The 15,936-nt window shown below is 46.8% G+C and overlaps 2 protein-coding genes across 8 annotated transcripts; one reads left to right on the top strand and one right to left on the bottom strand.

Annotated features, from left to right (window-relative positions):
- Positions 1 to 1,848: 1,848 nt before the first annotated feature.
- dnai4 (dynein axonemal intermediate chain 4) lies at positions 1,849 to 7,855 on the bottom strand. Of its 2 annotated transcripts, none has more exons than XM_066691852.1 (17): positions 7,543 to 7,855; positions 7,207 to 7,381; positions 6,849 to 7,039; positions 6,625 to 6,737; positions 6,366 to 6,522; positions 6,093 to 6,232; positions 5,820 to 5,993; positions 5,545 to 5,733; positions 5,203 to 5,372; positions 4,926 to 5,012; positions 4,632 to 4,783; positions 3,615 to 3,769; positions 3,207 to 3,334; positions 2,888 to 2,986; positions 2,493 to 2,719; positions 2,200 to 2,353; positions 1,849 to 1,995 (listed from the first exon to the last, which is right to left on the bottom strand). In XM_066691852.1, the coding sequence occupies exons 1-17, from the start codon at positions 7,590 to 7,592 to the stop codon at positions 1,945 to 1,947; spliced, it is 2,412 nt and encodes an 803-aa protein (XP_066547949.1). In that variant the 5' UTR covers positions 7,593 to 7,855; the 3' UTR covers positions 1,849 to 1,944. The 2 variants fall into 2 exon arrangements, with proteins under 2 accessions (XP_066547949.1, XP_066547950.1); XM_066691853.1 differs by having other exon boundaries at positions 5,203 to 5,351.
- A 650-nt stretch (positions 7,856 to 8,505) lies between these two features.
- Positions 8,506 to 15,545, top strand: mier1a (mesoderm induction early response 1a, transcriptional regulator). Of its 6 annotated transcripts, none has more exons than XM_066691858.1 (13): positions 8,506 to 8,571; positions 9,799 to 9,823; positions 10,291 to 10,436; positions 10,524 to 10,715; positions 10,960 to 11,089; positions 11,309 to 11,373; positions 11,474 to 11,546; positions 11,649 to 11,800; positions 12,058 to 12,139; positions 12,403 to 12,497; positions 12,814 to 12,941; positions 13,299 to 13,426; positions 13,847 to 15,545. In XM_066691858.1, exons 1-13 carry the CDS (start codon positions 8,563 to 8,565, stop codon positions 14,137 to 14,139), a joined length of 1,518 nt encoding a protein of 505 aa, XP_066547955.1. In that variant the 5' UTR covers positions 8,506 to 8,562; the 3' UTR covers positions 14,140 to 15,545. The 6 variants fall into 6 exon arrangements, with proteins under 6 accessions (XP_066547955.1, XP_066547956.1, XP_066547953.1 ...); XM_066691859.1 differs by lacking the exon at positions 8,506 to 8,571 and adding an exon at positions 8,608 to 9,229; XM_066691856.1 differs by lacking the exon at positions 8,506 to 8,571 and adding an exon at positions 9,244 to 9,483 and having other exon boundaries at positions 10,960 to 11,044.
- Positions 15,546 to 15,936: the final 391 nt, after the last annotated feature.

Genomic DNA, 15,936 nt, shown 5'->3' with positions numbered 1-15,936 from the left:
TATTTTTTAGTAAAGGTTAATTGAAGCACATTTGTTTCAGTATCTTTGCTTGTATCTTAATTGTGTTTGGTTTAGAGAGATGATGCTCAAAATATTTACCAAAATGTCAGGTTACAAAAAAACATACAGTTTAACGACTGGCATTTAAAACTGCTTTTCTGCACTCAGCCCGGTTTATGGCTCTAATCTGGAGCACTCTTCTGTAATGATGGTCATCTGGGGAGACTCAATTACCTTTTATCACAAGCGCTTTACAATAAACACTCAAGCGGGAATTTCTAAAAGAGGACCGGAGTTGCCTGATACTTCATTAAAAGCTTGTAATGATCTCGTCAACACATCCGTAACGAGCGCAATCGCAGCGTCTTTGGATTCGTCCTGGCTCTTAAACCGGAATGTGTGTGTTCAAGTGATCTGAACGTGTGTGTGATGCTTGACGAGCCAAGGAAACAGACATTGTGTGACTTCTGTGTTATTTGAGTATATTCCTACTGAGAAGAAAACTCTCAATTGAAGTATATTCAGGACTGTGTCGCTGTGGATAACTGAAACTTAATGTATTCGTTATTTTACTGGTGACAAAAAACAAATCCTGCTTGAACAATGTATTTTTCAGTCTAGCATTAGTGTTTAGTGTGTTTTAAACCTATTTTATAGTATTAGGAGAAGACATTCGTTCGAAACTGTCTTCTAATAAAGCCCGAATTAAAAATGCACCCTCGATTTCCATGCAAATTTAATTACAACAAATGAAATATTGAACTAGCAGATTTCTACGCGATGCAGACATCCAGGTACTGAGTCATTATTACACTGTTCGTCCCAACACAATTCAAATGTCCCGTTATGACTTACAGTGCATTTGTCAAACTGTAATTCAACGCCAGGGTGAGAGAACACATTTAACAGTTCTTCCGTGATATTAATTCCAGGATGATGAATCTTTATGAACTACAGAAATAACACGGTCTTTCCCACGCTCTGCTGCAGCCGTGCACTTGTTGGTCACACAGTGTTTCCCCACAGCTGTCCTGGAATGTGTCTGCTCTCACACTGATGGTCTGGCTGTAGAGGCCTTGTCCTCGCAGGAACGACATTTTTCCACAGAACTGATGGAGAAATAGTTTGAAACGAAATAATGAATGACTCCTCTTTGATGAATGCTTCTATTCCCGGAGTAATTTTAGCATTGGATCAGTTTAGAGGAACTCGGTAGACGAACAGCAATGAGAAAAGGAGACGAGAGGCTAATCATTGATCTATTGGTTCGATCCCGGACGTCAGTCTCTCGTAACCAAGTCTAGTTGTTTTTTTAAGCAAATCGTAACAAAATAACCTGAATCGATTCAGAGATATTAGAGGGATCTGAACGACACCAGTGACACGCCTAACTTTCCTTGTACCTTTTTCGTCTCATGACATGTAGCATGACTTTGCACACCGTAGGTCAGTCCTTGGACCCGTGAGGTGCAGGGAAGTGAGCGTTTTGGGTTGCGTTTCGTTTGCGTTTCGCCGTTTGTCACACATGACCCGCGGGTCGTCCCGAGAGCATACCGTCACGGTTCTGCTGGCGTTCAAGTCACCCAACGCGGCCTACAGAGACCATGACCCGAGCGCAGCCCTCTCGTCTCCTGCCGTCCGCTAATCGCATCCTCTTGAACTCGTGCATCAGTTTGTTGGGAAATCAGATTTTTCTGGACATAAAACTCAAATAATAAGTTGTATATCTCCGGGTAATGCCAATTGGGGAAGACAGTCAAAATACTGTAATCGGATTGCTGTTGTTTAGGAGAGACTGTCTGTCTGCCATTATACCTTTCTGACAATCCGCACAGAGTGACCCATCAAAACTGGAAAGAGTAATTTTATTAATGCTTTTTTTAGATATAAACACGTCAACAAACGACAAGCGGGTATCCACGTCTCCTCGGCATGGACACTTCCTCACAGCTGGCTGGCCAGGGTCGAGGCGATGATGTCGTACAGAGCGCTCCCCTGTGAACGGAGAGCAGTTAAAGGATGTAAGCATGACCGTTCTGTGCTAGTCCTTCACCACGCGCCGCTGAGAGCCACAGCGAAGACGTGGAAATGGCAAAATGAAAGCATTGGTGCAAGACATTAGCTTGAGCGAAGATCAGCAGGCTCGCCAAACAGCAACCGCAGATTGAGATGATGCTCTCAAAACACGCCGCGGCTCACCTGGGTGGCATCTCGACCGGGCAGGTCCTTCAGCTCGTACACAACCACCTGCCCGCTGCTGTCCCCGATGAGGATGCAGTCCGTCCGGCAGGCGAAGAGTAGGGAGGTCAGCGTCGCCCCCGGGCTGGCCGGGCTCACCACCGTGGGGTCCAGGCTGAAACGCGTCACACAAGCAATCAAGGTGTCGCGTTAATGCATGGATTCTTACCGTCTTTAGATCAATCTGTCTAGTGTGTGCCGTATCTGTTCGCAAGGTGACAGTGAATGATCTGCTGTCACGTATGAAGACTCACATGCTGGCCCCCAGGTCCCAGATCTCCACCCGTCCTTCGTTCACTGCCGCGAACACCGTGGCTGATTTCGGGGACCAGGCGATGTCGAACACGGCCCTGTGGGTGGAGGAGAAGCCCAGCACGGGCGTGGCCAGCTCTTGCTTCCAGAGCTGGACGGTCCAGTCGGCCGAGCAGCTCAGGAACACGTCCGGGCAGAACGGGGACCACGTGACCCTGTAGAGCGGGCCCTGGGGAATGAAAAAGACAGATGTGGCCTTTTTAACATGTTCTTCTCTCTCTCAGCTTTAAAAATGCTATCGCGGTGTTAAAGAAGGGAGGGAGACTGGATCCTGCGATGAAAGAGAGATGCAGCGCAGCTGGTTCATTATCTGAGTGGATGAGAAGCCCAAACCCACCTTGTGCGCTTGGTACGTCTCCAGATACTGTTCGTTATACGAGCAAGAGCACTTATGAATGTGACCTTCCTCTGTTCCGGCCAGGTAGATGTTTGTGTCCTGCGAGGAAGAGGAAGAAGTCAAGCAGACGACCCCCAGAACACGAGTTTCTTTGTGAATATCAAAACGGAGAACCGGTCTATAAAACAGGACTTCCCGAGCTGTGTCGACTCATCACAGACACACGCGACTCATCCCGGATAATGCAGCGTTACTTCGCCGCAGCCGCCTCAGTCTGAATCGATTAAACAGCTCGAGGGAAGGCGGGTCTGGCACTTGCCTTGGGGTGGAAGTCGAAACACAGCCCCGGTGCCTGTCGGGAGATCAGCGCCTCACTCTTCCTGTCCTTCTCGCCCGCGGCTCTCTTGGCTTTCTCGTTCGGTCTGGTTCTTTTCAGCTTCATTAGGTCTGTGAGTAAAACATGAACCTTACGAAGATGACAACACATCGCACAGAGAGGTACTAACTATTATTATTAACTAATGCTAAAATCAACAAATCTGTGTAAAAGAAGTTAGTCTCATTCTCAAAAGTCCTCCAAAAGGAACTAATAAATGTGCAATTATTATTAATCAAATGCCACCTTTAATGGCTTTCTGTTATTATTATCAATGTCTATGAACCGTAGAAGGGATTGTTGATCATTGTTTTCATTCAGAGATACCATTTTAATCCTTTAATTAGTTACCCATGCAGTCCAGGCCTTTCCTGAGGTACCACTTGCTAATCCTGCCGTCCGCGGACACCGAGACCAGTGTCTCCCCCTTGTCCTCCCCCGACGGCCCCCTGTCCTCGACCCACCGCAGCTGCCACACCGGGCTGCTGTGTTTGTTCGCACAGTCGCTGAGGAACACATACGATACAACATGTACAATGCATCTGCACAGGGTTAATGCACTGAAACTACAGACGGATATCCAGACGCGCTTTTTTCCACTACCGTGTTTTTTTTGTTTTTGTTTTTTTGTTTTTCACACATATCTTTTCTAGGGGAAAGAGAAGGGAGATGAGCAATAGGGCCATTAAAAACAAACACTACGGCCCAGTCGTTGCTGCCAGAGGGAAACGCATCATTCTTTCACTGGAAATGGTGGAAAAGCAAAACCAAGAACTCTGAGAGAGAGAAACCGTGGAAAAAACAACCACGTTCCCGATACTTGGCGGAGAACTCAGACTTTCCTGCGGCTCGCTATGAAGGGCACGACCTTTCAATCGGAGGTGAACTTCCTTTGCATCATACAGATGCTTTCTTTCCTGTTTAAAATCATGAGATGAGTCACTGATTAAAAAAATAATAATTGAACTGCTATAGAACTGTCATAGAGCTATACGAAGATTAATTATCACAATGCAGTTTTATTATTAAGCAAACATGCGCTACTGCAATTTCACTATATTGAGCGCTGCCCACCTGCCTTTATAACTCTAATAAGCATGGTTACTCAGTTAAATCACAGCTCGATCGGCACATCTTTCATTTATTCAATATTGCTTTTCTATGCAATTAAATGTTGAAAGTAAGAAGCCCTAACAAAGTTTTATATGTTCTACAGAAATATGCAAACAAAGTATATAAGAACAACAGCAACTCCTTTCTTTGACTATTTTCCCAGGATACTGCGGCGCACAGACAGTGGGAGAGTTATTAAAGCGCCCCTGTCTTGTTTCTAAGAGAGCGATCCTCTTTGTCAGCTCACAGCCCCACCTGCTGTCTATGACGGGACTCTTCTCCTCGCCCTGCACGTTGTAGATGGCTATTCCCCCGTCGTGCATCCCCACGGCCAGGAAGTTTGCGTTGTTGGCAGAGAAGTCCACGGCCGTCACCCCGCTTTCGCAGTGGAAGATTCTCTCTGGCCACTGACCGAGCAGAAACACAGTTTGATACCATTAATAGCGCGCTAGATATCAACTTTAACAGACAGACTGTAGGTCGGGTTTCACAAGATCTTTTCTAATCACGTGTCCTTAATAAAAGAATGGCTACAGACAGTTTTCGTACCATGGGGTTCTTCAGCGACCAACAACAGACCAGGCCGGATTTCTGGTCCTTAAAATCAAACTGTCCGTACCCCACAGCCAGGAGATCCTACATGGGGAAGAAGACGTAGGAGACCAAAGTCAGCTTGGAGCTTATTTGCCAAGCATCTTCAAATGTTCCCAAACGTGACTCTTTTAAACACGTTTTTTTTTTTTTGTGGTTGACCTCTACACACCAAAACGTGAACACAAACTGAACACGCACAATACATATCTGGAAGGAGAGAACACATACGTACCACATTTTTCTTGTTCCAGGCCATGCTGCTCACGTTGTGCCCCTTCGTCAACTCACACGAGAAGGACCACAGGCGCTCCAGGGCTGGCACCACAGCCTTCTCAGAAGACCCTTCGCCTTTCGTTTCTTCTTTAACCACCTCTTCGCTTCCTACAGATACACAGTGAGGATCTATACACCTTTTATTAATAGTACCACAGATGATAAAAAGATGTGAATGAACTCCGAGAGTAGCTCCGCTGAGCAGCTGATACAAGTGATCACTATTTGCGTTTATTCATTTCAGAGCATATTTCTTTATAATAATACTGAATTGAGCAGTTGTACGCCGTTAAACGGCTACCTGTAAGGATGGGCAGTTGTCTGTAGGCGGCCAGCTTGGGTTGGAAGATGTTCTGCATCAGAATCCTCTCCATAACAATCAGATCCTGCTGGAATTTCTTAGACAGGAGGATCACCGCCGGGTCTGGCGCTGTGGGCGTCTGCGGCAAAGCATCGGGCTCCATGGACCTTCCCGAGCTCGAGCGGCTGGCTGGAACACAAAGACGAGGCTCTCGCTCATGAATCTGAATCACGGCAGAGTTAGTCCGTCACTGTCACCCCGATTAACCCTCTTACTTGAACAAGCTGCGCTTATGATGGACATGGCTCCATCAGCAGCCCTGCTGGCGTCCACCCTGTGGCTCAAAGCGCTTTCGGGACGACTCGACCGCCCTGCTTCGGACATCGGCTCCGCCTCTGCAGCGATGTCTTGGAAAGTATCGTACATGTCCCAGGTGGTGGCCATCACAGCTGCGTTTAAAAGAAAGACAGTGACAGAACCGAACTATGCGATTTCAGGTGAGATGCCCATCTTAAGAGGCGAGGACGTCCCCCCGCGAGTCGTTTCACCTGCATCGGCCATGTAGACCTTCTCACACTGGACCTCCTTTGTTTTGGGCGCCCCGTTAAAGGTCTGCATTGTCCTCTCGACATACTGGTCGTTCCCTGCCCTGTTTCTGCACAGCTCCGCGTATCTGTCGTTTCTCTCTCTTTGGACAAACATTAGAAGCACCAAAATGAATGTTTAGATCAGCGGACATGAAAAGATATACAGTTTACATTCATTCGTGCAGCGACCCTGGCGGCCATGAATGAAAGTAAACTGTGGATAACAACACCTACTTGATCGCTGCGGCTTCTTCGGAGTTCACTGACACTGTGACCGCAGGCATGTCCAGCAGCCACAGGGTCTCCGTTTCGGTCAGATACCGATCCACGACATCATCCAACATGTCTTCCGTGATCTGCTCCCGCACCTCCTCCCGTCTCAACTGCACACCTGCGCAAACATCGAAGGACAGGAGGGAAAACATTTCAGGCACTCAACATAGCTTAGATTGGCTCTTTCCTGCTCTATTTTACGTGTATTGAGGACGGTAACCTGAGAGGCTCGTGGAAGTATCACGTCTTGCGCTCTGATACTCAATTTCCTCGCCCATTGACTCCATAGTTGACCGCATTGACCTAGAAACTGTGCTGCTTCCGGCAACTGACCTGAAACCAAACACATGGATCCCAAATTACAGGTAGAAAACGGACGCCACAAAACAAACGTGCTTTCAGATACACACCAGCGTGGCAGTGTTTTAAGATGTTGGCGTTTACCTCGAGAACGGCGCGGTGTAGCTGGCGTCGGCGCCGGTTTGGTACACAGACTTGGTGGAGAAGAGGTCAGAGGTCGCGCTGGCCGACAGGTCATATGCCACGAACATCTTGCTCAGCCTCGGCTGGACGGCGCCCGGCTCGGGTTGGAAGAGGGCCCGGGGGGTGACATCCCTGCCGTGGTCGTCGAACACCTGGAGAGAAAGCACAAGTCACACAACAAAATGTTTGGGAACATTTAAAGTCAGACTGGACAGGATCCTTGGTTCACTTAGTTATTAATGGACACCAAACAAGCTCCTCTCGATCGGACACTTTCTCATGTTCTTATGTTTTTGGAGGTGTGCGTCGATGGGGGCACCTGTACGGCAGGCCTGACGGAGCTCTTATCCAGGCCCCGGCCGTCCCCCTGCAGGCTGACGCTTCTGCGGCTGATGGAGCCCGTGGTGCTGCGGTACACGGTGCTGTGGGTCAGTCTGTTCATGGCCGAGCCGGATACATTCGGCGCTCTGGGGTTGATGGTCAGCCTGGAAGACCTAATCAATGTAAACGTCACGTCATTGTCACCCATGGCGGTGGCTGAGACGAACACACAGAGAGCATTACTGCTGAGGGTGGAAATGCTCTGTCCTGCTCAGCTGTAAACAAGGCCAGGGTATGCCATGACCTAACATATTGGAAAAGAGGGCAGACTTACGTGGTCACTTTTATAGTCGGCTTCTTAAACTTCCCAGGGCTAGTAGACATGTTTTAATATGTTTGTTTGCCCGGTAAATACGAAATAAGAGCAATAGTTTTAATTCTCTCTCTCTCTCTCTCTCTCTCTCTCTCTCTCTCTCTCTGCCAACGGCCGCATCGGCGGTTACCGTGGCAACAGGCACCGCCCACCTCACCGGAGCTCGCCTCGGATTGGTCGGCTCTCCCGTCACTCCAGTCCATTTCCTGGTTGCGTGCTTTATTTTCCCGGTAAAGCGGAAGCGCAGCGTTTGGAGTCCAGTTTCACAGCACACACCATGTTGCGTCTGCACAACCAGACTGATTATATCACTAATGTTGCATTAATATAGCCAGTCATCACATGGTTTTCAATGATAGGTCAGCTATTAGACTGAAATGCAGCCTATATGTATGCACAACCTAGAATCGTGTGCTGCAATGCTTGTCTTGTTTGTTTCGGGTGCATTTTGCGTCTCGTCTGACACGCCGGCCGGTGTGTGCATCCAACCACGTGATCCCACGCGTTTCAGCGCTGATTGAAATGAACCAGAAAGTCGCCTCAAATGAAGTGCATGTATTACTACAGGACGTCACACCCCAGTGAGGTGCATGTGCGTGTTTTACTACAACTAGAAACAACCGAGAAGATGAAATAGTTGCATAGTCTCCTCCAGCGGTGCACTACACTACAGTCCCTCCTGCACCGCAGAGCTCAGCTGTGCAAACTGTCCGATGGGGGCGGCGGCGTGTGGGGCTCTTTCCTAGGGAACAGGGGATCTATCATCGGGAGCATAGTGTATGGGTAACACGGCGGCACACACAGACGGGCGGTGCGTGTGTGTGCGCGCCGTGTTTATGTGAGAAAAGCGGTTTAAAACAAACACGGCGGACAAAGGCGGACGAGGAAGCGCCGCCGTCACATGATCGGGGCCAGGGGGCGGGGCCAGCTCCATCCGGGACCTGGCGATGACCCGCGATGTGACCCTTCGGCACAGCAAACATGGCGGAGGTAAGGAGGAAACTCATATAAATATTCTCCAAGAGGGATCTGCTTCGTAATAAGACGCTCGCCCAGATCGGGGGAGCCGTGTCCGGAGAGAAACCCGGGCAGCGCCGGGGCGCGCTGGCGACGTCACGCCTGTTTTCAAATCCGTGCAAACTTGTTGCGTTTTGTGCCCCTTAAAGAGGGCATTTGCAAACTTCTGTAATATATCCATGTTTTAAATGAAAACCCCGCCGCTTGCGCACATCCGTGTGGGACCCGCCGGCTGTCTCCGCCTGGCGCTGGGACCCGGGCCGGGCCGGGCCTGGAAGCGGCTTGTTTTGAAACCGCCCGCTTGTTTACGTGCTCCCACAGTTCAGGCGCGCTTTTCGAGCCCTAAACTTCCAGTTGCATCCACTAGGCCCGCTAAGTGCCACTGTGCCTGCGCCCGAGGCTTCATTGTGCGTTTGCAACCTCTGCATGCGTGCACAGATCAGACTTTGCGTGCTTTTTCTCGCCTTAAATCTGTCCTGGCACAGTACTAGCTTTTACTTTAGTTTGGTTTTGTTTTCTCTGCTGTAAAGAGGATCCCCGTCGCAGCCTGTCTATGCACAGTGTAGCTGGGGCAGAAACGCGTGTCTTAATGGCCCCTGCGCTCTTGTAAGAGGAGACACGGCGCACACGGGTCAGTAAGCGCATCTCCCCGCTGCGGACGGGCAGCCATGGCTGGCGTGGTGACGTCACTTGTTTCGAGTTGAAGTTGCGTCTGAGATTTGATACTCTGTCTCGTCTTTGCTACACTTTCTTTGCGTGCTGTGTACTGTACTGTGTTGTGTAAATATGAATAAGTGTCAGGTGATGGTAACTGCGTTTTTACCGCAACTGAAAATGGTGTCTATCCATATAATAATAGCATCGTGTTATATGGATTGTATTATGGTTTGTTTGTTTGATTGATTGATTGATTGAAAGCATCTAGCTTGTTGTTCACCTTTGTATTTAAAGTAGTTCCCCCAGCCCAGACACTATCGTTGACCTAAATCGTATCTTGTGTTGCCAGCTTAACGTCATTTCCGTGAAGGCTATTGATTTTTCTGCTTGTTCTTGATATTGTCCGTGAAATTGAAAGTGATGATAGTATTTGCAGTTGTTATGCGTCGACTAGAGATTTTATAATCTTGTAATCTATATCTTGTTTCATGTTGACAAGTGTTTATCGTGTTAGTTCACCTTGTTGTTTCCATTTTGTTGCAGCCCTCCTTTGGGAGTTCGAGCCCAGGTAAACGCATCTATATTGTTCTCGCTGAACTGACTCATGCCGGGCTGTTTTCACATGGGTTTTACATGCATGTTTGAAAGAACTTTCTTCCAAGCTAATGTGATCAGTCCATACAAATATTGTGCTTGCATTCATATTTAAAAAATCATCGTGTGTGTGTGATAGATGTACTCACTCACAGGACAAGAGAATAGAGCCTTAACATTGTCCTCTGTGTGTTTTAATGGCAACTTCCACTGGGAATAATCAAATCAGTTCGTACAGATGCTCAAAGGCTTTATACTACAGAGGCAGACAGTGTAAATTCACACTATTTGGACCACACAACCTTTTGGATTGGATTGTATGCACACACAGTCCTCTGTAAATCTTTTTGCTGAACCCCCATCTGTACCTCGTATTCCTGCGGGATATTGGCCAGTCCTGGGACACTCATCTCCCTTGTGCGTTTGTCCCGTGTGCGTCAGGAGGTTCAGCTGGCTCAGACGACCATGAGTTCGACCCCTCGGCCGAGATGCTCATCCACGACTACGACGACGAACGCACCCTCGAGGAGGAAGAGCTGATGGAGGGGGAGACCAATTTCAGCGCGGAGATCGAGGATCTCGCCCGGGTAAGTCCCGTCCCGTCGGCTGCCAGCCGTTCGCAACTCCTAGTCTTTGGTTCTGCAATCACCATCATCGTATGTTCTCTGCCACAGGAAGGTGAAATGCCCATCCAGGAGCTCCTGAGCCTGTATGGCTACGGGGGCTCTCCCGAGGAAGAGGAGGAGGAGGAGGAGGATGAAGATGGAGAAGTGGAGGAGGAGGACGAGGACGAGGAGGAGGACGTGGAAGACGTAGATCACGATGAGACCAGCGGCAGCACCGAGGAGTCGAAGAGGAATTCAAAGGTGCGTCTCGACGCCGCTTCGGAATCGGCAAATTATACCTGGAATGACTTTTACGTTTATTATATAACTTTAATACTGAAATGGCCATAAAAAGAACTGACAGAACAACTCACAGAAGGTCTTTTGGTTCTAGAACATTTTCGTTTTGGTGGCTGATGTTCCACCTTTTTTAACTGAGGGTAATATTTGGAATTCATTAACCAGTAGTACATTTGTTAAGACTGACTCTCTCTCTTTCGTCCAGGATGAGAGGGTGAAGGATTCGTCTGGTCAGGAGGACGAGACGCAGTCCTCTAACGATGACCAGACTCCCTCCGTCACCTCCCATGGTACAGCCGAGTTAATCCGACCGCGGAGATGCAAATACTTTGAAAGTATGTAGCTAGTTTACTGTAATACTTTTATTGGTGTCTTGTGTTAATTGATTAATTGATTCAGTTTATCTCCAGCTGCCACAGCCTTTTAAGAACGTGCTTAATCCCTTTTAATCTATTCTCTATAGTGGCGGAAAGTGTTTTATCATGTTTAGAATACCTCAGATTAAACTTTGACTTTGACAGTAACGTCCCCCTCTCCGTGTTTTATAAAATCAGGTAACGATGTTGAAGAAGAATCGGAGGAGGATGAAGATTATATTCCCTCTGAGGACTGGAAAAAGGTAAACGGAAGGGTAACCCTGAAAACAGATCCCACGGACAGGTCTGTTTACCCCGAGGAAACTGCTCGGACACGAGATGTGATCGATGTGTGTCTTTCAGGAGATCATGGTCGGCTCGATGTACCAGGCTGAGACGCCGTCCGGACTGAGTAAATACAAAGACAACGAGAGAGGTGCGGTACCGTCGTGCGTTTGCCCGTCTTTACGACGTGCCTGGTCACGGCTTGTCAGTGGTTATCTGTGCTTAACGCCGCCCCCTCCGCTCGTCCACGCAGCGTACGAGAACGACGACCAGCTCTTGTGGAATCCAGAGTTCCTGGCCGAGGACGAGGTTGTGGAGTTCCTGGCCGAGGCCTCAAAGCGCACGGGGGAGGAGAAGGGCGTGGATGCCATTCCCGAGGGGTGTCACATCAAGGACAACGAGCAGGTACGGCGGGTTTCAGTCCCATAAAATGTGGAAGTCGTTTCGGCTGTATTGAAGACCCATTTCGCAAACGGTGACGGATGTTTCATCACATCTGGGATTCTGTGTCCGTTGTCTTGTTTAAGTTTGGCACTCTTTGTCTATTATACCTCAGAACAATTTTTGTTAATGCTTCTGTTGGGAAAGGTGTAGGGAATTACTACAATCTATTTTTCTTATATATATATATATGAATTGTCCCCCCTTGTTTGCATTTCCAGGCCCTTTATGAGTTAGTCAAGTGTAATTTCGATACTGACGAAGCCCTGCGGAGACTTCGGTTCAATGTCAAAGCAGCCAGAGGTGAGTGGAACGATTGTTTACATTCCTGAAGGTGCCGTAACTAATAAATGCAATAAATGTGATGTTTTGTAGTTCGTTTGAAATGTGAAGTGTTCAAAATGTTTTTTTTGTTTTTTTTTAAAGAAGAAACAGTGCTGTTCACTTTTAAGACTCATCAAAGCAGTGATAGAGTACTCTCTGGCTTTAGAAACCTTTCTGTTCCAAGTGTGCGCATGCCCTGTTTTTGTGAGCCTCGATAGTCAGCATGTCTCTCTCCACTTCAGAAGAACTGTCTGTCTGGACGGAGGAGGAATGTAGGAATTTTGAACAAGGTCTCAAAGCCTATGGGAAGGATTTTCATTTGATACAAGCGAACAAGGTGAACTTTATATCCTTTCTTTTGTGCATTAATGCAAACCTGCTGTTCTTTATTGATATTAAATTGTAAATACTATACATGGATGAAAACTGGAAGCTGTGCATGTTGTTATAATGTCAACTGGTCAATAAAGAGAAACTGGACGAACTACTAAATAAGTAAATTGTAATTCAACTTGATATATGAAGGGTAAATATTAATATGCATTTGTTACTGAACCTGTGCTCTGATTGTGAACTGTACAATTGTTGATAACTGTGTTGATAACCCTGTATCTGTGTAGAGATTTAATTGCTGATAAATTAAACTTTTTCAGGTGAGAACTAGATCTGTAGGCGAGTGTGTGGCCTTTTATTACATGTGGAAGAAATCTGAGCGTTATGATTTCTTTGCACAGCAAACCCGACTTGGCAAAAGGAAATACAACCTTCATCCAGGTGTGACGTAAGTGCTTTCCGTGTGTAATTTAAAACTAGGGAAGATATAGAAAGAGAGGAATAGAGCTGATGTTGGGGACTTGTTTCCCCGTGTTAAATATTCTAGAGCAGCTTTTTTTATCGTCCCTTCAGTCGTTATATATTTTCATCCTCCTGTTTTCAGTATAAACTGTGAAGCCCATCTATGTTATATTGCATGTCACAGAGTTTTCAGTTTTAATTATCTGCATGATAGATTAAACTTGTAGGTTAGATTTTCTTCAACAAATTATTTGTCTTTCAAGACCTGCTGTATAACGTTCACAAGCTCTCCCAAGAGGCCGTGTATATAGACGGTGTTGGTTTTGTCTTTTGAAATGTCCAGAGACTACATGGACCGGCTCCTGGACGAGACGGAGAGTGCCGCGTCGAGCCGTGCCGCGTCCCCCCCCCCGACTACCTCCAACAGCAGCACCAGCTACTCTGAGAGGGACGACATCAGCAACCAGAACGGTAGGCGTCAGCCCGAGCCACTTAGAACCTTTAGAACCGTTAGAATGAATAGAACTGTAATAGAACTGCTGCAGGTTCTTTCGCCCCGAGTGAAATTTAAATTGGAAGGTCGTTTTAAACAATAGCATTTCTATGAGTTGTCTTCAGGTTTTGGATTTGTTTTCCTTTATTAAGAAGCTATTAAGTGTTAAATGACTGTGTCCTACACGTTTAAAATGTAAAAATGTGCTGTCCTTTCCCCGTAAGAAATCGCTTCTCGCTTCTCGAAATTGGAGATGTTTTTAATGTGATCCCTTGTGCTCAGTGAGAATTACCTTCCGTCTCACCTTTTAAAAAATGGGAATGGCGGCTTCAAAGTATTTGGTTCATTAACACGAGCTAAACAAAATGTCTGATTTTATCCATGCTGGTTTCTCACAGGAATAGTATCGCACGGTGCCGGCGAACCCCCATCCAGCGCGAACGAAGTCAGGAGCGAAGCGGTTCAGGCCAACGGGCCCTCGATCCCGAGCCAGGAGCCCCCCACCCCCGACAGAGACACTAACGGTGTCGGCAGGCCAGACGCTCTGAGCGACCGCCACGCCGCCGTGGACGAGAACGAGGAGCGCTGCGAGAAGCCGGCGAAGAGACGGCGGGCGGACGGGGACGTGTCCGGAGAGCCAGATACCCCGGGGCCCTCGGAGCCCGAAGAAGCTTTAACCCAGAAAGACTGAACTTCTGCAGAGTGGCTTTCAAAGAGCGCAACCAAATTAACGAGAGAGAGAGAGAGCTGGGCTTCCGGGGCCGTTAGGGTCCTCCCGTGACTGGAGAATTCGTCTGATTGTATCGAGCGCATGTCCCCGCAATCCCTCCTTTTGTTTTCTATCCAAAACTTAAGACGCTGTTAAAGCCGTATTATGCCCTATCTATCTAAATTTAAAAAACAAAAGATGTATTTCCTGTTTGTACTGCAGATTCTTGGTAATAATATTTTTGTATGTAAAAGATATTTATATTTTTTATTAAGCGTATATTATTAATAATAATTGCTCTTAAGCCATTTTGCAAGAGGTCACTGTTTGGCGATCCAGAAATCTCTCGCAACGTTCAGAGCGATCCTGGAGCTGAAGGCACACACTCTTGCACTTTTTGTTTTTGTCGCTCTCGTACGCGCGTGTGCGGCGACCGCACGCCGGCGAAGCAGATAAGAGACTAGACCTCCGGGAAGCCTTACACGTACCCTCTTGTTTTTTTTATAGGAGTCGAATGAGCCGCTGGCCCCCCCCACGCGGCGCGTTCATGTGATCTTGGCATCAGTGATGTCCTGTAATAGTACTGATTATCGGGCAAATGAAATACAAGCTGTATTTTTCCAGATTTGTAGACTTTGAGAGATTTTTCTTTTTCTTTTCTAGGAAGTACTTAATCGAGACGTTCTTTCTGTAAAGTTTGTATAGTTTTCTTACCTTGTACAGTTCTTATGCTTTCATTATGAGAGACAAATATTATACTGATTATTGATGATTTTTTTTTTTTTTTTATTATTCTTCACAGGCTGTGGTTTTAACTTTTCCAGTGCTCTTGAAAAGATAAATGAATCGTGCCGTCGCATCCATTGACATTCCTCGTCCCCCACCCCCGACCCGATCTTGCACATCGCTTTCCTCCGTCGAACCAAAATGTCTTATGTAGACGAGCGACAGCAGAACCGATATCGATCCGTCTGACTTTGAACTGATTCGGTGCAACTAAATGAATACTAATCAGTGTCCACATGATTCCAATCAACAGTACAATTAGCATGTGATGTAGGTCGCTGTTAATCGGTCACCACTAGGTCTGCGGCCGGGGATTCACCGCAGTCACTGCAGCTGAACTGTCTGAAGTCTTTAGTTTGTTGCCGTCTGGCCATGTTGAAATAGTGTTACTATCTTGTACTTCATGCTTGAACTCTGCAGACATCCGCTGTTTTTATACACACACCCTTTGTGTCAAAGCTGCGGCTTCAGAATCCTTCAAACGGGTGTCATTTATTTATAATTCTGCTCTGGATTCATTTCTCTGACAAGATCAATGGCTGTATTTTTTTGTTTGTTTCCCTCCATTAAGCAACTTGTGAATTAAAGTGTCTTCAAATGCATACCAGTTTAAATCTAAATGTTTTATGGATTGTTTTGTGTGCATACATGCCCTGACAGTTTGGGAATCGGCCACCCACAATCAAGCCATTCAATTTAATTATAAACTAAAGGTAGATTTCGAACTTCATCAGAGAAGCTACAGATCAGTGGTGTTTGAAAATGTATTTAACTAATTTTAAATATTTTCAAACTGATTTGTAGCTTCTCTGAAGACTAGTTCAAAACTTACCTTAAAAGTATTGAGAGTAGTCATTTGTTTACACACACAACTTAACACCCAAATCTTTATTGTAGGATTAAAGTTTGTGTAAATAAATGGAAATCGGCATCAGGTTAACGGTTTAAAATGGCAACAAGGGCAGAGAGTGGCAACTGAATTGGTTTAAAATG

Source organism: Amia ocellicauda, chromosome 19, assembly GCF_036373705.1.
Source record: "Amia ocellicauda isolate fAmiCal2 chromosome 19, fAmiCal2.hap1, whole genome shotgun sequence".
Taxonomy (NCBI): Eukaryota; Metazoa; Chordata; class Actinopteri; order Amiiformes; family Amiidae; genus Amia; species Amia ocellicauda.
The sequence above is the reverse complement of the archived record's forward strand: the minus strand, read 5'-3'. Positions and strand labels throughout refer to the sequence as shown.

Coding starts and splice junctions, on each gene's coding strand:
- mier1a (XM_066691854.1), top strand. CDS start 9,385: ATGAATAAGTGTCAGGTGATGGTAACTGCGTTTTTACCGCAACTGAAA. Junction 9,824..10,290: donor CTTTGGGAGTTCGAGCCCAG/GTAAACGCATCT, acceptor CGTGTGCGTCAG/GAGGTTCAGCTGGCTCAGAC. Junction 12,498..12,813: donor ATTTGATACAAGCGAACAAG/GTGAACTTTATA, acceptor AAACTTTTTCAG/GTGAGAACTAGATCTGTAGG.
- dnai4 (XM_066691852.1), bottom strand. CDS start 7,592: ATGTCTACTAGCCCTGGGAAGTTTAAGAAGCCGACTATAAAAGTGACC. Junction 7,040..7,206: donor CCGTCAGGCCTGCCGTACAG/GTGCCCCCATCG, acceptor CTTTCTCTCCAG/GTGTTCGACGACCACGGCAG. Junction 2,720..2,887: donor AGACGTACCAAGCGCACAAG/GTGGGTTTGGGC, acceptor TTCATTCCCCAG/GGCCCGCTCTACAGGGTCAC.